Source organism: Amphiura filiformis, chromosome 11, assembly GCF_039555335.1.
Source record: "Amphiura filiformis chromosome 11, Afil_fr2py, whole genome shotgun sequence".
NCBI lineage: Eukaryota > Metazoa > Echinodermata > Ophiuroidea > Amphilepidida > Amphiuridae > Amphiura > Amphiura filiformis.
This window is the reverse complement of record NC_092638.1, coordinates 16,500,350-16,528,234: the sequence shown is the minus strand read 5'-3', so window position 1 is coordinate 16,528,234 and position 27,885 is coordinate 16,500,350. Positions and strand designations below refer to the sequence as shown.

At 36.4% G+C, this 27,885-nt stretch overlaps 3 protein-coding genes across 4 annotated transcripts in view; 2 read left to right on the top strand and 1 right to left on the bottom strand.

Moving 5' to 3' along the window:
• On the bottom strand, positions 1-27,375 carry LOC140164440 (DNA excision repair protein ERCC-1-like). Its single transcript, XM_072187721.1, has 10 exons — positions 27,225-27,375; positions 22,287-22,663; positions 21,714-21,816; positions 20,991-21,094; positions 14,220-14,319; positions 4,784-4,860; positions 4,149-4,248; positions 3,339-3,410; positions 2,473-2,541; positions 1-1,297 (listed from the first exon to the last, which is right to left on the bottom strand). The coding sequence occupies exons 1-10, from the start codon at positions 27,294-27,296 to the stop codon at positions 1,214-1,216; spliced, it is 1,158 nt and encodes a 385-aa protein (XP_072043822.1). The 5' UTR covers positions 27,297-27,375; the 3' UTR covers positions 1-1,213.
• LOC140164439 (uncharacterized) lies at positions 12,788-15,269 on the top strand. The gene has a single exon (XM_072187720.1). It carries the CDS (start codon positions 12,789-12,791, stop codon positions 13,626-13,628), a length of 840 nt encoding a protein of 279 aa, XP_072043821.1. The 5' UTR covers position 12,788; the 3' UTR covers positions 13,629-15,269.
• A 236-nt stretch (positions 27,376-27,611) lies between the features above and the next one.
• LOC140164437 (nuclear pore complex protein Nup85-like) overlaps positions 27,612-27,885 on the top strand; it is a 30,399-nt gene continuing 30,125 nt past the window's right edge. For both annotated transcript variants that reach the window (XR_011860527.1, XM_072187719.1), the window contains exon 1: positions 27,612-27,662. Coding sequence is in view for 1 of the 2 variants with exons in the window: in XM_072187719.1 (XP_072043820.1) it covers positions 27,630-27,662 (33 nt within the window). In the remaining variant the exon portion in view is untranslated. The remainder of the gene's footprint in view (positions 27,663-27,885) is intronic.

Here is a 27,885-nt window from a genome sequence, read left to right as displayed (position 1 = left end):
TCTGTTGGGGGAGGGGGCAACAATTAATAAATGCAAAATTTTTTTACATTTTCTTCCCAAAGAGTTGATATTTCCCCGATTTCTTATTTGACTGAGGGCAGGGAGCAAACTACAAGATTGAAAGGCATTTTGACCCCTATCCCCCTGGTGCAGATACTTATTGGCTTTCACCAAATCAAATTATGGGAAATTAGAAATAAAGAAATACAAGAATACACAAATTTACTCCATCAAATTCTCTGGTGATGATACTGCTGCAATTGCAAGACTCTCATGGAATAGATCTTTCACTCAATCTGTGCTGAAAGAATGATAAAGCCCAACTTCATTTAACCCAAGGATATGCAAACACTACAAATGCTTGGTGCTTATGAGTATGCTGCTTTACCATGGCAAAAGATCACAACTGACATTTTGGCAAAAATCATGTTATCAGCTTATATACCAAAGAGCTATGAGCTGTGTGCTGAGTGTATATGAGTGTGAAAGCAGAAGTGACAAACAATTAAATGATCATACTGATTGGTTGATCAACAATCATGTCAACAGGACAGCTGGCCATTATTCATCAATCTCATAGAGAGCGGAGGCTTTGCCTCTTCTATGTGATCGATGATCAAAAGTGCATAACCGGAAGTTTCAGAAATTCCTTTTTGATGGCTCAATGTTGATGAAATTTCAAATCCCATACCCTAAATACAACCCACCCTTTGTTGTTGTATTGTGCATATGAAATCAATGGTAGCTCAATAATAGTTTTTAACTATATCACAAATGTTTCAGTTGTGCCGTTATGTGGTGGTAAGGCAGCACATCTGTGCCACAGGAAGTTTTTGACATATAACACAGATTGTATCCTTGTATGCTGTCACACATCATGCTTTTTATGTTTGCATCCTGGGTAAAGTGAACTCAGACTCAGAGGTAGCGCTAAGTGTTCAAACAAGGGGTCAAATTTGAAGTTTTGTGAAACTATAGATTAAAAAGTTAAACAATGGAAATAAGGCTTTAAATGACACTTCAGCAACATCTAAACACCTATGACCCCATGGCGCAAGTTAGCGCTACCCCTGATCAGACTTGACCATGGCTTAGCTGGAATCCTTGAACTGCTACAGTGTTTTCTCCTGGTCCTGCATTCACCACCTGTTTCGCCAGATATATTTGATACCAAACATTACCTTCACAATTCCAGATTCCTATTGAGAGTAGTTCAGTCCGACTTCTCTTGATCTCCAGGTTTAGTTTTTTTGCTCTTTAAGAATGGTTCATGGAACATGTTGTGAAGTCTCTGTGCCTGAAAGTATCAAGTATGAAATGGCTGGTAAATTTAAGTTTCATCAGGCAGCTTCAATATTGCCTGCTCAAAATGAGGACTATGTTGTGAAAAGTCAATTTTCAGATTGTTTACATCTGATGACAAAGTTTTTAATCAGCTATCATTTCATGTAAATGCCATCAAACTATGACACAAGAAAGTTATAGTTGAAAACATTGGTTTTGTTTTAACAGGTGTGACCACTGGTCACACCCAGATCAAAAGCCTCACCCCCCCCCCCCACACACACACACTTAATCCTATCAAAATTTTAGCATCAGAAGAAAGTTCATATTTTTTCTCATAATCCCAGTGAAATTTTTGGCCTGAAAGATGTTCTGTTTAGATGTTACGGATGGAATAAAAAAAGCCTCATCCCCATGGTAGTTACTATCACACAAACTTTTCTTTGGGGCGTTGTGAAACATGTTTTAGCTTCAAATATTTCTGCTTCAAAACAGCAAGTGCAATTTACCTTACTTAGGAACCAGATTATTTTGGTACAGGCCTAAATGCAATGTGAGGTACAAAACACAAAATGAAAAAAACTAACCTTGTCCCTTTAAACAATAAAGAGCATCTAATGATTTGAATGGTAAAGATAATATTAAAACCAGAAGAACAAGGACACAACCAATACCTTGATACATGCCAAAAATGGGGGTATTTGCATATTGCTTGAAATGCACCCGAAACTAATCAATCAATAGCGCCATCTACGTCAGCTCCAAAAGGAAGCTCAAAAGGAAGGTCAAATCAATCAGTGCTTGTGCGTGATACAAGACATGCTTCATGGCACAACGCATTAACTGCATCGGCGGAGCAATGCATTGAATTATAGCGTGATCATCTTGCATAATTGTTTTTGTTTTCCGCGTACTGTCAGCAAGGACCTGAATACCCTCAATTTTTTCCCCATAACTGACCGCACTATTGCAAAAGGTGGTATAGTGAATCCTGGTTCTCTGGTTTTAATTCTGTGATGGTACATTAGCTTCTAATGTAAACAAAACTTTGGTGATATTGATCTCTTTTTACTTGATCAGGTCACGATATTGATCTCTTTTTACTTGATCAGGTCACAATTACCAAAGGGAGAATTGAAGAATTACTCTCAGCTTTGAGTTTCACTGGAAAAAAATGTACACACTTACCTTAAGAGACCCAAATCCAGGCACTAAAGACAAATCTTCTTTAGACGCCGCTATAATTTTATCCAAAGTCTGTCAAAACCAAGGGATAAGAAGAGGTAGAAATTATAAAACTTGGAAAACAATTCAATCTCTCTCTCCACGTAATTGATAAATGCTTTTTGAATACACAATTGAATTTAAACCGGAAGGAAGTTGTTGCCACAATCCCTGTTTGGGTTAATAGCCTGCCCCCTCTTTTTTTTAATCCAAATTGATTGCTTTATGTGTCTTCCTTTCCTGTACTTTGTCCATTCGATCATGTGGTTCTCCTCAGCAACATGGTCCATAGAGCAGATTTCTAAGGGGTGGTTTCAACTGATGTTTTTCTTTGGGCCCTGGTGTAAGGTTTTTCCAAAGCTACATCTGATTCAGATTTATGCTTTTTCATTCTCGTGCCAAAGAGTCTTGAGGTTTCACTGATGTACGATTTTGGGCAACCTAAACAGGAGATTTCATACACCCAATCTGCTGCTACAACTAATTCCTTTCGCAAATATATCATATGACCAGTTCCGAATAGCGCCATCTACGTCAGCTCCAAAAGGAAGCTCAAAAGGAAGGTCAAAGCTGGTCATTCAGTTTGAGAAAGTGCTGTTAGAGCACGAAACATCAACATGACCTATTTATGGGATTTGTAAACAACATCAATTGGACAATCCCGATGAATCTATTTGCAGCACATGGCAGTCTTTCTGAACTCATTTACGAAGACTTATGATCAGCTACCAAAAGTTGTCAGTAATGCTAATATTCATGTTGAAATAAAAATGAACTTTCAAGATAAACACTATTTGCATAAAATATTTTAATGTAATTATTATACTCACACCAAATGTAGTCAGTAAAGTCACTACATCGTTCTTCTTGACTGATTTCACAGTTGTTAAACAGTCTTGCATCTAGATACACACAAAAAACAAATATTCAATATGGTGTTACATAAACAGTCCTTAGTCAATACACATGGAATACTTGAGTTATTTCAACTGACTATTATACTTACCAAATATGCAATTTGTTACAGAGAAAGTAAAATTTACAATGAAAGTTCATCTGTGTTGGTTAGACATCATAATTTAACTAGTATCTTCAATTTCTAACCTGATCGCAATTTTAGACATACCTCTATTTTGGATCACAACCTGACATTCATGGGGAGACTGCCAACCCATGTTAGAAATCAGTAACTTTTTGGACGTTTGACCCCAAATCTTGACAAGATATTTCAAGAGAGATGTGAAAGATTCTATCTACATCAGAGTCCGCCATCTACATGTATTACTCACCACAAGTGTACAGCAAAGATTTGGGGTCAATTGCCCAAAAGGACATTGATCCTCAACTTGGGTTGCCAGTCTCCCAATGAAGATCAAAACTGTGAAGTATGCGAAAATCTGAAGCATGTCTAAACTTGCATTGAGATCAAAGTTTAAAAAACTAAAATAAAAGCAAAGTTTAATCACACTTTAAAATTAAGCCGGCATCATTCAATAATTACTTCCCCATATGGTATCGAATAGGAACTGTACCTGTTTACACTACCTATGGTAGTGAATTCTATTATGACCTGCATGCAATCACAATGTGACCTTTGCCTCTAGTGCAAAGGGTTTTAGAAGTACCAGAAGGCTACTCACTTTGGATAGATAGTCCTGTTCTATTCTCTCCTTGAGTGCATCTGATGGTTTGTTTTCATAGGCCTTATACGTCTCCAAATATCGTCCCGCTTCTTCAGCACTATTGAATAAAACAGAATATTAGAATTTAAGTCATATTAGAACAAGTCAAATCCTTTCCATATGCAGCAAACTGTACTGCAGCAACCAAATGTTGAGAAGAATTAAATCAAAGCAAATTATTGCAGGGAAAATTCAAGCTGAGAATCAAAAATCGCAGTAAAAATATCAGACTATACTGGCTCAAAGACCTCAAAAACTGACACTTGTATTTCAGGGTTTGGATATGACTTGGGATTAGGTTTCAGGGTTTGGATTGAGATTAGGATTAGTGGTTTTTTTCCATCTCAGGATTAGACTGAGGTTTCATCAGGGTTTGTTTTATGGAAAGGGTGAGATTTTAGGATTATTTTGAAAAAGGTCAAGCTTTTATTGTTTGGGTTGAGATTAGGGTGAGGTTTCAGGATTTGGATTATGATTAGGGTGAGGTTTCAGGGTTTGGGTTTGGTTACTTGTATGGTGGCATAGATCCATTACACACTTAATCTCAAAATCATTATAACATATAGAACAAACTCAAACTTAGATCCACTGACCTCCAAGCCAGAAGTAAAGTGCAATCTGCCAGTATTGCCATCCGGGCTAGCTCCTTGAGAGAATGATGAGGATCTTTCTGTATATTTGCAAAGAAAAACAATGAAAGAAGAAAGACAGATTAATACTTTGTAATTTAAGACAAAACAATAAAATAAACAAGTCTGTTTGCAGACACATTACCATTTTCCCCATTAACAAAATATAAGCCAACAGGTGGTAGTGAAGAAAATGTGACGGATACATAATAATAAAAAGCTTGCTTTTTTCAGACAAGAAATATAAAGGATACTAAATAGTGACGTTTTGACTTTGTGTGTGGTTTTCTTGTTGTGTAGGAAGGAAACAAACATTACTTAAAACAAAACCATTCCACATCAAGACTTTTTGTGTGACCCTTAAGGGTATCCGTAGGGAGAACACTTTGTTTTACGGCCAGGTCTGGCCAGGTGCATGTTTGTTCGCAGTCTACAGGTGTAACTAGGTTGTTGTATATTCTATAATTTTCCTGGTGTGTTAACTGTGATTACATCTAGACACCAGTTTATTTTTTATTTGAACGGGACCCTAATTTAATGAGAAAAACGCCGAAAAAGAGGCCCGGCAAAAGCCGATTTGCAGACAATTTTGTAGCTACAGACAGCTCGTCTTCCATATCACAACTACGGAAACCAATCAGTGCCAGAAGTGTTGATTTATATTTCATCCACTTAGGTTTGGCTTAACCCACTAAAAGGTAAAACTTTAAGGCTGATCATTTTAATTATAAATGTGTGTGTAAAAGTATATTTCTCAAAATGGAGGAGAGCGCCTATGACAATTGTCCGTTCTGTCTACATGGTCTATGATAATTATTTTCTTACCGAAATATATTCACTTAACACAGACCACGGTTGCCAAACAAATGAGGGCAAACCGCTGGGTCAAATCATTGAAAAGTCGCCCAATATTTTTTTTTTATCAACCGTTGGTTTCTATGAGATAAAAACTACCAGAAGTCGCGTAAGCCAATGTTGAGAAGTCATGCAATATTTTTCTTAACCATCAATTGGTGTCTATAGGACAGGAAATTGTCGCGAGGAAAATCTTCAAAACTCATCCTATTGACCTAGGCCTATTACATCGCTGGTTTGGCAACCCTGCAATATATACAGTTATATAACATCGCACCGCATTGTGAGGTGAACGAACTGAATGTTGACATTGTATTCAGGATTTAAAACAAGAACTGTCTTTAACCAGACAATGCGGTTGGTATAAAACATAGCGTGTGATATCATGATATCAACTTCAAAATCTAAAAACAAAAGTAAAGAAATAATTTAGGGCGAAATAAATAAACAGCGAACAGCAGGTGCTATCTTGTCAATAATGATAAGAGGAACATGAAAAAAACCCAGCAGAGAGCATGCACCCCAGTAAAGAGTTAAATAAAGCAAGGAAAAATCATAATGTGCAGAAGGCCTACTTTTTCGGATGATATTCACAGAAACAAAAATAAAGAACTAAAGATCTAAAAACAAAAGTAAAGAAAATGAGGGCGAAATAAGTAAACAGCGTACAGCATGTGATGACTTGTCAATAACGATAAGAGGAGCATGTACCTCAATAAAGAGTTTAAATAAAACAAGGAAAATCATAATGTGTAGAGGCCTACTTTTCGGATGATATTCACTGAAACAAAAAAAAAGAAATAAGTTTAAAGAATTATATATTTTAAGATTAGATAATGAACAATCATACATAAAATGTGACAGGTGTCTGATGATATTTATACACTTCGAGCAAAAAATAAAGAACTACTTAACACGCGACATAAATAAATAGCCATATTTTATGAACGAACTGAATGTTGACATTGCGGACCAGGATTTGAAACAAGAACTGTTTTCAAAAAGAAAACGCGGTTGGTATAAAAAACATAGCGTGTGCTATCATGATATAAACTTCAAAATCTAAAAACACAAGTAAAGAAATAATTTAGGGCTAAATAAATAAACAGCGTGACAGCAGGTGCTATCTTGTCAATAATGATAAGAGGAACATGAAAAAAACAGCAGAGAGCATGCACTCCAGTAAAGAGTTAAATAAAGCAAGGCAAAATCATAATGTGCAGGAGGCCTACTTTTCGGATGATATTCACAGAAACAAAAATAAAGAACTACGTTAGTATGCGTTTAAAAAATTATATAATTTGAAATTAAATAATGCAAAATCATACATAAAAATGTGACATGTGTCTGATGATAATTATACACTTAGACCAAAAATTAAAAAAATACTTAACACGCGACATAAATAAACAGCCATCTATCAAGAATGACAAGAGGAACAAGAAAAAAAACCACCTAATATATGAGAGCATGCACCCCAATAAAGAATTGCTTTAAAATAAAAAAATGAAAAATCATGACATGTGAAATGTATGTTGATACACTTATAAATAATACTCAAGGGTGAAATAAAAACACCTTATCTACCGATATATCCACAGTTAAACATACTCAGTGATCACATGTACTAAAACAAAAATAAAGAAATACTTCACAAATGATAAGAGGAACACATAAAAAATAAATAAGCGAGCATGTCCCAAAAAAATTAGTAAAAGATAAAATAATGATAAAACGTACAAGGGGCAAAATATTTGGCGCAAAAACTCATTAAATGCTCATTTGCTCTAAGATATTTAATGTTTGCAATTTACTCCTAGTTTATCATTTATTTATTATTTATCTAGGCTTATATATCTTTTATTTATTTATCTATTAATTTATCTATTTATCAATTTATTTCAATATCATTATTATTAAGTGCCTATTTATAATGATATTTAAATCTATCAACATTATGCTTACGCTATCCAGGAGTTATTATCCCACTTGAAATCGCCATATAAACACAAATTAATAAAGAAATACCCAATGGGTGAAATAAAAAGCATGATCTATCTTTTCAAGAATGAAAAGAGGATATAAAAATATAACAGAGCATGTCCTATAAACATGATAAAGAATTATTTAAAATCGTACAAATGTGAAACATGTAATATGACATATACTTAAGGGATCTGGAATGAGCGTTTTGAGCGTTTCGACAGTCTTTTTTGTGCGAAATGAGAGCACATCAGACATATCGAATTGCATTCTGAATACGAAGAATGTCTTTCTCATATCAAATAATTTTCATTTTTTGAAATTCACGATATAATGCAAATTTTATGACAAATTATTAAAATTTGATATTTTTCAAATTTTTGATATATAACAGTCCTCGAAGTAAATTTGATAAATCTAATGACATATTCTTAAAGTGTATGTAGCTCGGAGGAAAAGCCGACGATCAATTGAAAATTTTGACCTTTCATATTGAAGATATGGATTTTATTTCCCAAAAAGACCTATTTTTTTTTGGGGGTGGGGAATCCATATCTTCAATACGAAAGGTCAAAATTTTCAATTGATCGTCGGCCTTTCCTCCCAGCTACATATACTTAAAGAATGTATCATTAAATTTATAAAATTTACTTGAGGACTGTTATATATCAAAATATCAATTTTTAATGATTTGTCATAAAATGTGTATATACATTGCGAATTTCAAAAAATCAAAATTATTTGATATCAGGACATTCTTAGTATTCAGAATGCAATTCGATATGTCTGATGTGCTCTTAATGTCCCACAATAAATACTGTCCAAACGTTCATACCCCAGCCCTTAACATAAAACAAAATAAAACGGTCATGATAATATGACATTAAGGGCGAACACCACTAATGAAGCGCCTTGGTTGAAATGCACGTGAAAATTAATGTCTTTCTTTGCTCAATTTGAGGCCTTTTTGGCTCTCATAGTTGCCTGATGTACCCGTTACATTTTATTAAGAAACAAGGTAGTATAGTTTCTCTCCATTGATTTTGCAATAGCGTCTCCAGGAGGGGGGCTCAGAGGGGCTTTCAGATTATGCGGGGGGCTTAATGGCTAAAATCGCCAAAAACCGCCTGATTTTACATATCCCTCTAGCGTTGGTTGTCAGTAGATTGCAGTCACTCCTCATCAAGTGTTGACAAAGACAACAGTGGCTGTTGAAACGCATACAGTAAGTGCATTTTCTTGGATCAGATACTACGAACTCTGGTTTACTAGTTTACTCTACCGATCCTGATGAATTTGTTCAATCAATAACGATATCTGGGGACCAATCACAAGCCAGATTCATTTAAAGATGCATTACATCATGACCAATTTTAGTTAGGCCAGAAATTGGCCTAACTCTCCATAGAATCCCGTGTTAAAAAGTTATCCGCAATCCAAAGTCAGTAGTCCACTTGGGAAGCTAACAAACAGAGGGCGACGGTGACTGAAAAGATTAGATGTGAAAATCTATCAATTGTGCACAAATAATAATCAGAGTTTTAAGCTTAAATGCAATAGCCAGAAGCACAATTGGCAAGTGGAGTACGGAGAAGTCTAGCTACACCCTGGAAGGCAAAAAAACAGTATTTGAAACGCGAGGAAATGTGCAATATGACTTAATGTAATACATTAGAAAAGGCTTAAAAGGCAACTATTAGGCCCTGATTCATATTTAATCATCATTTAGGCCTCTAAATTAGATTGTCTGTGTAAATTTAGCAGGATCCAACTTTTTATGACGACTTTCAAAATGTGTTACATTTCAGAAACACCAAGCTGTTTGTGAGGTGGCGTTAGCTGTATGGGTTATAGGTTGAACTTTTTACAATATTTCTGGAAAAAAAATCCTGAAATCCATATATTAATTTTTACAATGGATGTCGCCATCTGACCTTCTGCTTGCAGACAGCGGAAGTTTTGAAGAACTGAGTCGTTTTCCCGGCCCCTGTCTGTACAGAAAGTCAGTGGGGTTATTTACTGGTGTGCACCCTAAAAGGCCCTTGTCATAACCAATGGTGGCGGCATGATTTTCCCGTGCATGAGGGTTTAGGGAAAATTAAATTATATGTCTAAACTTGAGGTTGCATGTGTAAAACATGGCCTTTTTTAACGCATGTTTGGGGTATTGAAATGATATTTTTTTGGCTTGCACAATCATGGTAAAGATCCATGTCATACATAAGAGATTATAGGACATACAATACTTGGTAGGCCTATGATAATGCGTAAACTTTGTACCTGTTAGGGAACTCAAATCAGACTGAAAACACAAACGTCATTCGAGGCTCTGTCTCACCAGTTGCATTTACAAGGCCCTTGTTATAACCAGTGGTGGCGGATGATTTTTTTCTGGGGGAAGGGTCACACAAGGTTCTGAACAGAAACGTCACATACGGACCAACCCACACTACCGAGAACCGCGAATGCCGAGAACCGCGAAAGCCGAGAACCGCTCTAGTTAGACTTGTCATTGGAAACAGACTTGTTTTATTTTATTTTATTTTTTTGGCCTAACATACCTGCAAAAATAGTTTACAAACTTCTGCTAAAAATGACCACTTTCATAATCACTCATATTATCTTCAGCAGTTTTGTTTACCACTTACTCAGAACAGAGGTACCAAAGTTAAAACAAAGTTGTTGAGGAAGTAACAAAACCTAACCAGGCAGGAAGGCAATCCGGCTGTCATATCCACCATTCTTCTTAAGGGTACAGTGAACTAAAACACTTATCAGGAAAAATTCAAATTTAATCTATACCTAAACAGTTCTTTCAGCTGGGTAAGAGTGATTTCTAATTTTCTCTTACTTTGGGTCCTTTTCTTTTGTTATTGGCCCTTTGAGAAAGAAAATCCCAACATATTTACAGCAAAGTGATGAGGTTATAGGTTCCAGCATGCATGAACGTGCCACCACTGAACATGCCCTATGTGTTTAAATGACAGTAATGAAAATAAAAATAGCATTGATCTTTCTTCATTGCTGGTCCACACTCCACAGCAACATCAAAAGCTCTGTGAAGTCTTTAAGAAACACCTCCATACTCATTTGAGGGTCTTATAAATGTACTTTTTGAATTATGTTATCTATGTTACAAGTACTTCATGTTGTCATTCTTGCTACCACCACCATGATCTAAATGAAATAGATCTTAATAAAATATCTTATATAAGAGATTTTATTAAGATCTATTTCATTTATGCAACGTAATCTGTTCCATGGGAGCAAAATTAAAGGAGGCAGATACTGAAAACACCAAAGCTCTAACATACATGTATCTACTCGTATACATGTACTTGGTTCTAAACTTCTGCAGTTTTGTGATGTGCATTTTCTTATGTATTTTATTGTTTTTTACTCCATATTTTTATACTTTATCTCAATTTCAAATTTGCTGCCTTTGGCCTCCATGGACCAGATTGTGTCAGTGAAATAATTCACTGCACACTTGTATGTACAGGCAATGCACACTGTTAGTACTGTAGTGCGTTTGTAAAAGGTGTGAAATAGGGATACATTCACGTACAATTCCGATAAACTGGGGATACGCCTGCAAACGGGGATATCCCCGATTTTCTTACTATGCAAGTATGGCTATATAACCCCCTAGAGGGGTTAAATGCATATGTTAGACATAGGGGGTGAGCTCCCCTATTGGATAGTACAGAATCAGACCAATACACCCAATCTGACTCCATGCTATCTAACTAGGGATACACACATGATTTTTGCCGGTAAAGTGGGGACATTTCCACACATGCATAGCGACATGTCGAAGTCGCGGTTGGATAGTTCCAGACGGGCGCGCACACACACGCATGTCCCCGATGTACACGTTTTACAAGTAGGGGTGAGTAGCATGCGATATATCCTGTGCTATGTCCTAATGCAAGCAAAAATTATGAAAATTGAATTAAAGATTGGCAGTCAAATGGCACTAAAGATTCAAACATTATTTTACAATTTTGTCACTCTGAATGTTTGTTTTTAATGCATTAGTGCCAAAAGATGCTAATAATCATTATTATATATACAAAGCACAATTTGGGGAGAAGCACACATTTTTGTACAAAAATTTTTCACAAAATTTGAATACTTTTTTGTCAAACCTCTTAAAAAATATATTTTTACATACTTAAAAAAAAACTTCTCCCACTTCTCTCTGCTATCGTCACCTTAAGAGGATTGTGTTCTCACAATCTTGAATATGGTCCAGGAAATGTGAACTTTAGCATTTGAACACATTAACAACTCACATTTAAACACCTACACAAGATCAGCTATTGCACTTTGATTATTTTAACCAACTTCATCAGCCTACATGTTTGACCAGTGAATGAAATCATAAATGGAACTAATGGATGTAAAGTGGTCTATATTGTGAGAAGAACCTTGCAAAACCAAGATCAAGTTAACTATTTAATTGCAATTTAATACAAACATTGATTCAACGCAGCTCTATCAAAACAATTGTGTCTACATACCCTAGATACAACTTGAATGTACAGGAGCATAAGTAACAAGACAGCCAAACAATTTTTGGAACCTGTAATCCACGGTTAAGTCATTGGATCACTTTAAACTTCACAAAAAGTTCTGGCTGTGCAGTCAACTAAAAGGTAAGTGCACTTTTTCCAATGAAATAAACAAAGCATTCTGGCTGTGCAGTCAACTGAAAGGTAAATTTATTTTTTACCATTGACATATTTCTTTTAAATATGCCAAAATACTATTCAAACAAATTTCAAGTCTGACATAAAATATTGCAATATATATTGACTTGCATTGATATATTCCAATACTGTATTCTTCCAAATTAATGACCCCTTCTAATAAATGCCCACATCTTTCTTTACTATAAATATCATACAGTCAGATATCAAAGAAATCTATATATTTATTTTTTAAAAAGAGGTCCACATATAAAGGGAGGCTGGAGTGTACACTTGAACCATGACCCCAACATGTGTTTTTCAGGCGTCTGAATTCTTTATGTAGATGAACCGGACTCTGCAGTGGTCTCTTGAATGAACTATTTGAATCAGTCTTATTTTAACTATCACATCTTTTTTTTTTTTTTTTTTTCAACATGATAGTGTCCATTCTGTTTCTGTTGACTGCTGCTATCTGCTCTTTGGACTCAGCACGATCACAGCAAGAAACACATCTGGAGAACAGATGTAATGCTTGCTGTCAAGGCACTGCTGGAATACCGGGCATTCCTGGACCATCCGGTCACAATGGCCTTCCGGGAAGAGATGGAATAAAGGGGGAACGAGGAGAAGCTGGATTAAGTATTAAAGGTGACAAAGGGGATATTGGACTCGGGCAAATTGGACTTCCTGGACCAGAAGGTCCAAGAGGGGGGAAAGGAGAACGAGGATTACCGGGATTGCCTGGTAAGATTGGACCCAGTGGTCTTGCCGGAGTTCCAGGCTTAGATGGAAGAAGCATAAAGGGAAACAAAGGAGATGTGGGGATTGCAGAAAAAGGACAAAAAGGAGACAGTGGACACGACAGGAGATCTGCATTTACAGCTGTTAAAAGGGGTTCCCAAATTGGTAACATTGGTGATGTCGTCACATTTGAAGAGATACCAACAAATGTCAACAGCCATTTCAATGTCCAAACCAATAAGTTCCTGTGTCAAATCCCTGGCACGTACGTGTTTACATTTGCTATAGGTGTAGGCGTTAACTCAGATCCAATTATAACACTAGTAAGAAATGGAGATATGATTGTCAGTACTGGCACACGTACAAACGCTGAAGTTAACCTTGGTCAAAGTGGTAATACTGCCATCCTGATTCTGAGCACCGGAGACCAAGTTTGGCTTCAATTTTCTGAACACAGTGGACGTAGAGTTTATACTGGACAAAATGTACGCTTGACAAGTTTTTCAGGGTTTCTCCTTTATGAGACTTTGTAAAGATTAAAACAAATTGACAAAAAATTACAACAATAAAGTAAAAAAGACAAGAACAATATGTTGCAAAGATGGACTATTCTAGACATGTACATATGAGCTCACCAACAGGAATAGGCATACAATAATTTAAAATATAATGTAGTTGACACTTTATCTACATCATGATAGAACAAAATTTGGTGTAGTAAGGACTATAAGCAACCAAGCTTTGGACCAGAATTTACAAACAGATGCTCATCACTAAATAAAAGTTTCAAATTATTTTGAGAAGTAGATAACAATAATGTCTGTCAAAGGTAGGTTTCCTTTTAAACACCCCCTCCCCCAAAAAAAAAAAAAACTGACGGGAAAAGCAAGAGAAATTGAGCAAAAACACCCCAAGACAGCCTGAAAAGAAATAAAATGTATAAAAAAACCAGAATTCAGGTTTAAACCTGAAAATTCACATGCCTGGTTTTAACCTCAACTCCACAGGGGTGGTTTGGGTGGGGTGCAGTGAGTATTACCCCAGCCGCACCCCATCCCAGTGGAGACACCAAGATTTTAAGATTGGGTAGGTTTTTAACATACATTGTACATGTGTTTACTTACCACATCCACCTGTACCAATAACACCCTGAGTTCAAAGCTGTGCCCTAGTTCCTTCAACCTGTCATGAATGTAGTTGGGATTCAAATGGTGATACCTGAGGCTGAAAATTATAAAGAAATAGGAAAAATTTGACTGCATCATGTATTATTCTTATTATTGTTTTAATTATCATTATTACTATTGAGTGGAAATTTTCGTGCTACATTGATTTTTATGTTCCAAGCTGCTGTCATGAAAACAAAAGTGCACAAATATATTCCTTTTGTGTATAGGTCAATTTAGGCCATGGGAATTAAAGAAATAGATTTGCGTCCACCGCCCGCATGCTCCAAAACCTACCGCATATTTTTTCATTATTTACAAAAAATTTCATTATTTACCAGAAACAAGAAAAAATGGCTTTCAAACATAAAATCAGCAAGTTTGAAGTTGGTAAAACAGTCGTAAAAACGTGAAAATGAGTCTGCAATGATGTTGTTCACTCGTGTTGGTTGTTCACCGCGAGTCCCGGGCGTGTAGTTCAGTACAACAAGCATGACAGGCCAGGCAACACCGGTAGCCAGCAGCCATCTTGAAAAAAACACCCACATGAATATGCTAATGCCTGACCCCTGTTAAGGTCACAATTTCATTCATAAAAACATGCCTGGTCAATCCCAACCACTCCGAGCTACCGATTAAGACCATGTGAATGTGACGTGATTGGGTTCATGAATATTTAATGAGCAGAACGATACTGCCTCAAACGGTAAAAAAGACGACGGGAATCACCAAAATTCCGATGCTATGCACTTTGCATGCTTTGTGGTGCCTGGCATGCTAACCGGCTTCTTTACTTCTAACTTTGTACAGCGTGAATGGGGTAGTTCGTTTGTGCCTAATAGAATAGAAATAATGAATAATGAATAATGAAAAAAAAAGCCGTGGGATTTCAAAAAGTTCTGGACGCAAATCTACTACTTCAATTCCCATGGCCTTAAGGGCTGGGGTATGAACGCTTGGACAGTATTTATTTTGGGACATTAGAGCACATCAGACATATCGAATTGCATTCTGAATACTGAAGAATGTCTTTCTGATATCAAATAATTTTGATTTTTGAAATTCGCAATTTAATACACATTTTATGGCAAATCATTAAAATTGATATTTTTGATATTTAACAGTACTCGGTAAACTTTATAAATCTGATGATTTATACTTAAAGTGTATATGTAGGTGGGATGAAAAGCCGACGATCAATTGAAAATTTTGACCTTTTCAGTATTGAATATATGGATTTTTTTTCCAAAAACACCAAAAAAAATTAGGTCTTTTTGGGAAAAAAATCCATATCTTCAATATGAAAGGTCAAAATTTTCAATTGACCGTCGGCTTTTCCTCCTAGCTACATACACTTTAAGAATATATCATTAGATTTATATAATTTACTTTGAGGACTGTTATATATCAAAAATTTGAAAAATATCAAATTTTATAATTTGTCATAAAATTTGTATTATATTGTGATTTTCAAAAATGAAAATTATTTGATATCAGAAAGACATGCTTCAGATTCAGAATGCAATTCGATAGGTCTGAGGTGCTCTCATGTCCCACAAAATGCAATAAACGCTCATTCTAGATCCCTTAAGAAAACATAAAATCGTAAATTTAAAAAAGAGGGGAAGGTTTTAAAATTGGTAGAGAGTGAAAACTTAATCATATGTGACATGATCAAGGGGAATGAGTCGCATGTCGGCAACTTTCAATTAGGAGTTATTTACATCATTTTCTAGCAGTTTATGAATGCTACATTTTGATGCAAACCCCATCAAAATCGGACATCTGGTTACCAAGTTATGAGCAATTTATCAATGGCTGAAAACAATATAAAACAAAAGAATTTGAACACGGTTTTTGCCAATATCTCAAAAATAATAATGTATTAGCGACATTCGACTCATTCCTCTTGATCATGCCACATGAGAATTACCACTTTTACAGCATCATTATTGTAATTATTAATTAGTTTGAGTTGTGTCCACACCAAAAATGTGTTTCTGCTTGAAATTAACAGTTAAGCATCATCCATGATTCTTTTATATTTTGGTTCATGAATCCCTGTGCTGAACTTTCCTCAGATTTTTATAACCAATTTATATTGATCAATCTCAAAGTACAGACAGTGTACTCAATCAAGTGACCTTGTCAAATTTGGGTGATTTCTTTGCTCAATTCAGTTCAAGAACCTAAATGTCACACCTTTCCAATTTGACTCTGTACGATGCAATTTCATCTCCAGTTGAATTTATATCTCCCTGTATGTAGGTAGGGTACTTTTCTTAATATTGTGTAGATTCAAATATTTGTTTGTGTTTATTCATGCATATTATGTTGTTTCCCTTTGAAGTGTGCCCTTTTATAGTTAGGTGAAAAAGTTCAATTTGGTGACCACTCTCTGGCTAGTAAGGTTTAACGATTGATTCGACTTCTATGGACCATTTAGAAACAAATTAGCCACCATGTCCCTCGCGAAAATCCTGGCATTTTTCGCTAGAGGCCAAAATCCAAAATGGCCGCCACCACCATTTTGAAAATTTAAGTTTTGAACCAGAGCACCTATAATCATGCACAAAGACACTTTTTTCGGATATGTCGAGTACAAGGATTCCGATTCTGACATTAGTTTGACATTACGGCATCATTTTCACCCAGAAATCCAAGATGGTGGCCGGTACCATCTTGAAAAATTTAGTTTTGAACAAGAGGACCTAAAATCGTGTACAAAGACACTTTTTTGGATAAGTCGACCACAAGGATTTCAAATTTGACATTACTTTGACATTACTGAACTCATATTTACCCAGAAATCCAAGATGGTGGCGCCGGTATCATCTTGAAAAAAATAAGTTTTGAACCAGATTACCTAAAATCGTGTACAAAGACACTTTTTCCGGTAGTCGACCCCAAGAAATCCGAATCTGACATTAATTTGACGTTACAACATAATTTTTTTTGCCCAGAAATCCAAGATGGCCTCCATTTGGTAGAGCGTAAATGTGATTTTTGAATGAGAGCAGAAGCATAAGTGTGTCATTTCCGCCTTATCTGGGGTTCATGTCTCTTATATGGGGTTTAAACTGCCTTATCTCGGGTTTACATCCCTTATCTAGGGATAAGGCACCTTATCTGTGGTTTAGACGGCCTTACCCTGGGTTTACGTTCCTTACCTGTGGCTAAGATGCCTTAACCTTAGCATATCGCAGTCTAAACCCAGATAAGGCATATAAACCCCAGATAATGCTTGCCAGTAACCCCAGATAAGCGACGTGACCCCAGATAAAGCAGTCTAAACCCCAAATAAGGTGCCTTAACCCTAAATAAGGAACATAAACCCCAGAAAAGGCATCTAAACCCCACATAAGGTGCCTTAACTCTAGATAAGGGTTGTTAACACCAAAATAAGGGTCGTAAACCTCAGATAAGGCATCTAAACCGAAGATAAGGCGCCGTAACCCCAGATAAGAGACGTAAACTCAGATATGGCAGTCTAAACCCCAGATAAGGCGCCGTCTAGGGTTTACTTCTCTTATCTTAGGTTTATGTTCCTTATTTAGGGTTAAGGCGCCTTATTTGGGGTTAAGGCGCCTTATTTGGGGTTGGGACTTGTTTATCTGAGGTGTACGTCCCTTATCTGGGGTTACGGCACCTTATCGGGGGTTTAGACTGCCATATCTGAGTTTACGTCTCTTATCTGGGGTTAAGGCGCCTTATCTTGGGTATCTGAGGTTTACGACCCTTATCTGGGGTTAACGATCCTTATCTAGAGTTAAGGCACCTTATGTGGGGTTTAGATGCCTTATCTTAGGTTTATGTTCCTCATTTAGGGTTAAAGCGCCTTATTTGGGGTTTGGACTGCTTTATCGGCGGTCTACGTCCCTTATCTGGACGCATTATCTGTGGTTTAGATGCCTTCTCTGGGTTTAGACTGCGATATGCTAAGGTTAAGGCATCTTAGCCACAGGTAAGGAACGTAAACCCAGGATAAGGCCGTCTAAACCACAGGTAAGGCGCCTTATCCCTAGATAAGGGATGTCAACCCAAGATAAGGCAGTTTAAACCCCATATAAGGGACATGAACCCCAGATAAGGCGGAAATGACACACTTATGCTTCTGCTCTCATTCAAAAATCACATTTACGCTCTACCAAATAGGGGCCATCTTGGATTTCTGGGCAAAATTAAGTTATTACGTCAAATTAATGTCAGATTCGGATTTCTTGGGGTCGACTTACGGAAAAAGTGTCTTTGTACACGATTTTAGGTCATCTGGCTCAAAACTTATTTTTTTTTCAAGATGATACCGTGCCACCATCTTGGATTTCTGGGTAAATATGAGTTCGTAATGTCAAAGTAATGTCAAATTTGAAATCCTTGTGGTCGACTTATCCAAAAAAGTGTCTTTGTACACGATTTTAGGTCCTCTTGTTCAAAACTAAATTTTTCAAAATGGTACCGGCCACCATCTTGGATTTCTGGGTGAAAATGATGCCGTAATGTCAAACTAATGTCAGAATCGGAATCCTTGAACTCGACATATCCGAAAAAGTGTCTTTGTGCATGATTATAGGTGCTCTGGTTCAAAACTTAAATTTTCAAAATGGTTGCGGCGGCCATTTTGGATTTTGGCCTCTAGCGAAAAATGCCGGGATTTTCATGAGGGACATGGTGGCTATTTTTTTTCCTAAATGGTCCATAGAAGTCGAATCAATCGTCAAACCTTACTAGCCAGAGAGTGGTCACCAAATTGAACTTTTTCACCTAACTATGTAAATATTTTGTACTTTTATGGTGGCTCATCAGTAATATGCAGCTTAGGGGATACTCACAAACTCCCATCATAATGCATGACTCTTTTACAATGGCTGATTTTTTTATGGCATGAAGTTTATCTCTACCGCATCAACTAATTTGACTCACTTTTTCTGAATCTTTTCCTGCCTGGAGGCATGTGGTGTGCTAACATTTGACCTCATGTTGGTGGTGGTGATTGAAACAAATTGTAGCTGTTGTGATGTTCAACATGAAACTTAAAACTATCTTAGCAGTGTGTCTGAATGAAGAAGGCAGGATTTCCCATACAGGATACAGGGTTTTGTTCCTTTTCCTACAACAAATTGGGTCAATAGCCTTTGTGTAAAACTGCACAGAATTAGCATAGCGCAGAAATCTTCTACTGAAGAATTATACATCTTTGTTCCATAAGCAGTTTAATTCTGCAATGGCATCTTTACACTAGTCAACTCATGAAAAAATGTATCTCATACCAAGGATACACCCTAAAATGAGATACTTTTAAGTCAAATATTATGCCAAGATGGCAGCAGTCGACGCTTATGCCAAGATGGCAGCAGCCGATGGTTAAAAGCATCGATATACTGTGGGCAAACCTGATCAATATAAATTGCACATGACTGTCCACAAGCTTCCAGTAAATATAGGTGATAAAGCAAAGTACTTTGCATCATAATTCATATTATAATTTTTATGTAAAATAAATGTGAATAATTATGTAGTCATTTTGTGTTACAACTTTTTATATGTAAGCAAACATTAAATCTTAAAACCAATTGTATGAATCAATAGCTATTACACTGCTGTTATTCAGAATCCCATTGAATTTAAAGTATGTCAGAGTATTCAGTAGTCATAGTCGTTCTACTCCAAAAAAAAAAAAAAAAAAAAAATTTCATTGTCTAAATTAGGGGTTTTAACCCAAGCCTTGAAATAAGCAGACTGGAACCAGGAGCAATTTGTTTATGAACATTGCTCCTGGTTCACTGAGATTTTACAAGAACCAGGAGCAATTTCTGAAGAAATAGGAGCAATTGTCAAATAGTAATCCTTTTCTGCATACAATACCAGCACTACTGCATAAGTGCAAAACTTGGAGCAGGAGCAATTGGTGGCTTTACGAGAGCAAATTTGCTCCTCGCGCCTGCTTATTTCAAGGCTTGTTTTAACCCCTAATTTAGACAATGAAATTTTTTTATATATAGGTACACCTTGAAGACTTGTAAGTCTTAAAGATTGAGTACGGAATGTACTTTCAAAAATTGCTTGTGGTTCTTGAGATATGGGTTATTTTATGTAGATGTTTCATTTCAACACTCTTTACATCATAACTCGAGAACCAAAAGACCTACAAAACTGTAACTGTGATATTTGAATTATTCGTCAAGCCCATTTCAATTTTCGCCAAAGGTCATTACTATTCTATTTCACACATACCACGATTCAACCAATTCAAAACAGCTAACTACTCCAATGCCTTAAACAACAACTATTCAAATGAATACGAGCCCATTCTTGGCTTTTGTCATGTAAAGATGAAATCATATAATTTTCACTACACTGTTTGTCACCTCAAGATTGGTGGCAAATTCACTGCATGTCTTTGGTGGCATAGCCTTGAAACCCACCTACAGTTTTTGGAATCACATCATAATGTAAAGATTTGCCTAATGGTGCTATGGACTCCCTTGACATAAGTGGAATTTTAGGCACAATCTAAAAATGCCCTTCAGTAAATATCCCACCAGCAAAAATTTACCCCAAGGCAAAGGAGCCCAAGTGCGCTGTTAGGCAAATCTTTACGGTAATACACCTGAAGTGTGAAGTCAAAAAACACGATCGGAACATCTCTCTATCACTGCCATATTTTGACGTCACAACCAATCTCTAGCGAGGTGACAAGCAGTATTGTGTAAATGCGGCAATAAAACTTACCTTAGGTATAGTGCACACACAGTTCTACCCAAGACGTAATCAGGAACAATGTCACCAAACTGCCATGGCACATTCCTCACATGCTTTAAGATAGGGTTCCCACGCTGCATTCAAAACAAACACACAATATATCAAACCATACAATTAAGCCATAATGTGTGATTTGCTCCACAGCAACATCCTCTATTTTCTTGAATTTCTACTTTTTGCATGATTGTAATGCCCATTGGTATATAAAAATACCATGTGAAAGACTAAGCCTGAAGTGCTTTAATTACAGTTTTATAATAAAAGTTTTTATAATTTTTATTCAGAGTTCACTGATCCAGTGATGGCTAAACACATCGCATACATGTGAATCATTGAATCAATGACGTATAAACCGAGTGCATCACTATTCGTATTACGTCTTGACATATAAGCTGTGTGCATATTGCTATTCGTCTTATGTCTTGTTTGTACATCCCAGCTGTGTGTCATGACCTTTTTGACCTTAAAATTTCTTGTGTTTGTATCAAATTTTTAAAACTTTAATGAAGCAAATTATTGTTTGATTTCGGGCTTTTCCTGATAAATGCCATAGGTATCCTAGTTTTTGTCACCCTGCATAACAAACCAATATATAGCAAATAGCATTTAATACACACAACTGAGTTTTTCGCCATATTCGCATTCCGGACTCTTTCCCAAATCTTGTATAGTTTCCCAAACCCAATCTCATACCTGTCTTGGATTAACCATGATGCTGTTTGGTGCAGCAGTTGTAGCTTTGATTGGTGCTGCTGGTATTGAAGGAACTGCGTATATACCAGACCCTGATGGTATACTGTAAAACAAATGATTCAATTAGAAAGTGCAAAAACTTGGTAAAAAACCCACAAAAATAAAACACTGGCTATATATCTGGGATTGAGGCCCTAAAATGAGCCTATGAACCAGTTAGTCAACCCCCTTTGCTTTCAAGGATATAGTGGCACTTTAGAATTTTTGACATTTTAAAGTGGCACTTTAACTAAAGGAATTTAGTTGCCGACCCCTATTCAAAATCATGAATGTCTTCCGTATCAGTCTCTTTGCAATGATTCACCCACAGTTTCCACAAACTTTCAATGACTAAGACACTGCGTTTTTCGGTCACATCTGAGTTGTCAATGTTGTTAAATTCTCACCAGCAGGAACATGTTCATAAAAATTAATCTCTTACACTTAACGAGCGCTATAATTTCCATATCATTAATCATGAAACTTCTTACATATAATTCTAAACACAAGATCACTAATCACGGTGTAGCTTACGATTTTGATGACTGCTGCACACCCGGTTGAGCACTGCCCTCACTAGTTCCCTGACCATGACCAGGTTCTATTCCCTCAGTGTCACGACTACCACTGACAACAGCTTTCTGAAATTCTTTACTAGTTCTCATAACATCCCCAGCATTATCACCGGTCATTCTTGTTAACTTGACTGATGGTTGGTGTACATCTTTACTGGTGTCGTGAGTTCTTTTGCCTTGAGATGATGCTGTGGTAGTACTTGAGGAATGTGTAGAGGAACATTGCACTGATGATGTATGTTTGGTGGAAGATGAAGATGTTGATGCATTGCCTTGATTTTCATCTGTAGAATTGCCATCGGATTTTGTGCTGCTAACTTTGAAGTGGGACTTTACCTGCAAGTTTGAACAAATATATATTATATTAGCATGGCTCAAAAAAGTGGGTTATTTGGGAAGCTCATTCCCAGGAAATGTTGGTGTTTGGAGGGAAATTCTTGTATTTGGATGGAAATTGTATCTTTTTTGTATATAAAAACATGCTATAAATTGTGTGTAAGATTTGATCTTTCCCTAGAGAAGTCCTTTTGAGAGGGCTGAGCTTTCGGAACTCCAGCGAGTGCCATCGCTAGAGTTCCGAAAGCTCAGCCCTCTCCGAAAGCTCAGCCCTCTCCGAAAGCTCAGCCCTTTCCGAAAGAGCCCTCTCAAAAGGACTTCTCTAGGGAAAGATCAAATCTTAGTCGTGTTTACCGACCTCGAGTACCAAGTAATTTCAAATCATGTTATAAATTGTAGCAAATTTAGCTTGCTTCCCAGGAAATTAACATTTTTTGAGCCCCGCTATATTAGTGATGGACAATCCTGCAGAAGATCAGATCTGATCCCAAGAATGATAGATTGGCAAACCTCAATATCCCTTCAGCTCTGTATGAAGATAATCATAGGTAACAGTGGAACACCTGCTGATTAATGGTGCCACTGTCAAAGGAAAAGAAATATACGGTAATGCCCAAATTTCTTGAGGATGAGATTATCTTCAAACTGGTATTTAACATTTCCTGTGAAAGGAAGGAGCATGTGTATGTTTTATGCATCCTTATTTGGATGTAAAACAACCATTTTAGGAAAACAACAACTCCAATTTTTATGCAACTTTCAAAAATGGAATTCTAGACATCAATTACATACAAATCATCAACACCAGCTTTAACAGAATCTGGTATATAATTATTGTTGATGAAAATATAGATTTTCAGACCCACCAACAGACATAACATTGTTATCTAAATAGTAATGTTCATATCTTAAAAGTAATATTCAATTTTTTACAAAGTCACTAAATGATACTTGTTCAAATTGTTTATTCTTGTCTTCTTTACCAATGCAGGCTATCATAAGAAATAAATACCCGTTTGGAAAACAATCCGTAAGAATTAAATATGCATACATATACATGTATGATTTACTATTTCCTAACAATAGTAAATCAAATGGTAACCTGCATGAGCTTTGTTGATTTTTATTTGAAACCAATCCTCTTGCATCCCATGCAGACACAGTACATGTACGATTTTACATCTCTCCCCACTGCAATAGATACATAATTCTCGCTATTACGCAATAATAGGGCGCCGCCAGCGGTTTGCGAGGTAATCGTGATGTATCATGGGAAAAGGTCGACATCCAAGTCCGCGCAATACGAATATTACCATGCTATTACATAGGAACACGTGACAATATTTTTTTAGTTTGTCAAAATAAAGGTGTTACACGCGAATCGATACTCAATAATACTTACTAATGTGATTTGAAATGTGCACAATTAATTTTTTCTCTATCGATTTGCGTGTAATACCGTTATATTGACAAACTAAAAATATTGTCACGTGTTCCTATGTAATAGCATGGTAATATTCAGATGATGCCGGACTTGATGTCGACCTTTTCCCATGATACATCACGATTTTCCCATGATACATCACGATTACATCGCAAACCGCTGGCGGCGCCTTATTGCGAATAGCGAGAATTCCTAATCTTTCTTTGCATATTATGCTATTTTACAATTGTTTTAAAGAAGAAAATTGGATCCAAACGGTTACATTTCAGCCACATCACATCAAAGCTCCCATTGGGCACCCCATTCCTATTTTAAAGGAATTTTTATTAAAGGCTGTTTCAGCCTGTTTGACCTACACCTATATTTATTCTGTTAACCATAGGCCTTAGTATAAGGCCAATGAAAGTCAATTCATAGTTTCCTGTTACACAATTTTTCATGACTGTGTAGGTGACCATTTCATTTTTCATTATTTTATACCATTTCATTATTGCATCTGTTACAGATGTTGAGGTGTAAACCAATAAATCAGAGTTTGTAGTTTACAGATCTATACATGGTAGTTTACAACCACATGAAGATGATTGTACAACTGTTATCAAAAGTTTCATATTTCATAATATTTTTCATGGGATGAGATAAGAGCAGATCAAAAAGTGCGGGACAGAGAATTGAGGTATTCATTATTAATTCATTATTAACCATATACCATGCTCGTTGCCAACCACTTGAATTTAGATATGTTGTGCTTGCAATAAGACAACAATTACATTTCTGATCACTGTTTGTAATTTTGACTCTTTTGTCTCACTTTGGTGCCATTATTTCTAATTATAACCATATGATGCAGGCAGGGCCGTGACACTCGTATTCAATCCCTGTATAAAAAGTGAAGTCACTTCGCGGCAGTTTGATTGACATTGATTGACGGTTGCTATGCGGTTGCTATGCAATCCAGTGCGCAGCCTGAAACTTACGCACTTGTGTAATGTATTTAATTTGCGTCGGCTAGAGGAACTTATCCTGTATTGCATTGACAGCTTTCGATAATGATTGACAGTTCTTGAACATTTCAGTGCATAAATTAGTCTTAGTTCCAGGCGTGCAAGTACACATACGATTGTAACACAATTTGAAAGTACGTTTATTTGTTTTAGGAATGAAATGCCCTTTTCATTACATTTTGTGTTAGTAGAGAGAAAATTAGACGCATTCGTTACTTGTTTTATTGATTTTCGAGCTAATTTTATGTACGAAATATGCACATTTAGACCGCTACAGTACAAACGACAGTCCGTCTTGATCAAGTCTAACATCGTCAGGCTAAAATCTCCTCAATCTTGAACGACTGTCGAGGAAGTCTATTTCGAGCTATTTTTCCAAGATGGCGCCCATCGACTGCCAATTATTCGGACCCTTTCCGGCAAAAATACAGCTTATTTAGCCAGTCTCGTCATGGGATCCTCGGTTATAATATTTTCTTACCATATTGAGCTAACTCCTCAGCTATTTGGTTTTTCACGATATGATAGTAATGGAAAGATTCGACCAAATGTTCGCCGTTTTTCGCCATTTAATTTTTTTTGAAACGATGACGTAAACATGCAGCAACTCTTCCACAGATAATAAACTCCTACACAGCCATGGACCATGCCATCACATGCATGAAGGCGCATAGGCTGAATGACTGACTTCGTTTGCGCAAACGAGTGGCTTATCCTATAGTATATTAGTACTCGAGAATCCTTGATGCAGGGTTATAGCCACGCTGGTCGGCGCCGGTCGGGGGTAACCGGCACAGACCGGCGCCAAAATTTGTTTTTAAATTTAAAACGAAATTTTTTTCACCCACAAATGTTTTATTCATCATAAAAAGAGTAAAAAACCAAAAATATTTTTTGGGGTATACCCCCTAGCCTATTCCCAGATCCCTTGTGTTCGCTAAAAAGATTGTGCCCCGTGCCAGCCCTCTAATTGGATAGTAAAATTAGCTGACACTCAACATGGGCTAGCTATAACCCTGATTTACATGGATCGAATCCATGGGTTCCTACATGTACATTTGTTTTTTGTACAGTCACCCATGGAAAACAGGGTACCGGTACTGAAAACCAGTACAGCATGTTCATATGGACCATGAGTTGGTTTGTTTACATTGCAGTAATTCCCTCAAAATAGTCAATACAGATTCCAAACAGATAAAACTTACCTCAAATCAGTTTAGAATTTGCCCTTAATAACTCCAAATTGACATGACATTGAATTTTATTTGCTCAATTTCATACCAAAATCAAGGAAAACATGGTTTTGTTATTGCAAAATATCATGGAAATCACACAGGGTCATATCTGCCTCTGGTGACTGCAGGAGGCCACTTGAGGTACCGTAATCAATATTGGTACTTGAATGGCGTGACTTTCTGCTCATTGTAAGATTGATAGTGTTGTAAACTTATTGCATAACATTAATTGCCAACTGATATCCTTTGTATTTGAGTTGTCAATTGATGGTATTATTAGAACTGTGTCATGAACTTGAAGATATAAACTTTAAAAAATAACAACAAAACATGCTACTGCAGAACTCTATGGCTGCCTGCGACACACATTCGATGGGTGTAACCCCGATTTGATGCTACATGTAGAGTGTGTTGCTATCGTTTTTCGGTCACTCAGCATTGACATTTTTTGCAACGGATGTTATTTGTTATTTGTTGAAATTTTGATGAAAGTTATTTTGATGAACCAACTATCTTTTGACTGCAAGTCAAGATTGCATAAATATTCTGAATAGTCCAAAAAATATTACATGAACAGTTCAAAATTTTGTTGAAGTGCAATTTTAGTAACATTTTCGATGCGATTGCCCATCATGATCGGCTTGTTTACTTCTCAACTTCCATTTTTGCCTTACAGAGTGTCATGCTTCAGCGAATCCGACTAGATTTCGAATGCAACATTTGGTCTCTAACCTCGAATTTGAAGCTCCTTCGATTCATTCGAGGTGAGCAAATTTGTAGGGGAACTGTACAAAAACTCCAACACAGCTGACCTTGACCTGATCCATAACAAAAGTGCAAGCTGATTTTGATTGACTTTTTTAATTTCAAGTTCTTACCTCTGGTTTCTTTTTTTCATATTCTTTTATATCCCAAATGCTTGGGATAGAAAATAACTTCTTGCTTGACATGTCTAAACCTTAATTTAAGGCTTGAATGGTACAGAGGAAAGTAAAATACCACACATAATCTCAGCTTTCAGTTTCAGAATTTCAGAAGTTTCAGAACAGCCCGTATGATGAAACGTATGCCACAAAAGCCTCCCTAGCAATTTGTAAAATTGTTACAAAACTTGTTTATTCATCTTAAGATTCAATTAATATCCATTCAGAAAGAACAAAAATCACATGTAAATAATATTGAAGTACATTGAAGACATTTAAAATCAGCATTTTTTTAAATAAAAGCAATTTGTTTGCATTTTTCTAATGATAAGCTAGGGGGTCTTTAATGCTGAATTGAAAATGGCGGCGTATGAAGATGAAATTCCGTTCTTGGTAAGTTTTTGTCATAAATTACACATTTATAAAAGGAATTTGAATCTTTACTTTTAGATTTGATTAATAAATGATATCCGAATCTAGTGAGTAGTTGAAATAATCAATTTGGGTCGTATTCAAAGGTCTAGAGTGGCTTTGAATCAAACATACACAAATTAAGGTTGCCGAATTTTGCATGTTTGCACACATGACATGCAATGCATGAATTAGGGGTTCATTC

Bases quoted from the DNA above. Each gene is read 5' to 3' on its own strand.
- LOC140164439 (XM_072187720.1), top strand. From the start codon at position 12,789: ATGATAGTGTCCATTCTGTTTCTGTTGACTGCTGCTATCTGCTCTTTG.
- LOC140164440 (XM_072187721.1), bottom strand. From the start codon at position 27,296: ATGTCAAGCAAGAAGTTATTTTCTATCCCAAGCATTTGGGATATAAAA. The intron at 4,861-14,219 runs GTAAGTAAACAC...GCAAATATACAG, and splicing joins TATTGGTACAGGTGGATGTG to AAAGATCCTCATCATTCTCT. The intron at 3,411-4,148 runs GTGAGTAGCCTT...GTGTGTATCTAG, and splicing joins AACAGGACTATCTATCCAAA to ATGCAAGACTGTTTAACAAC.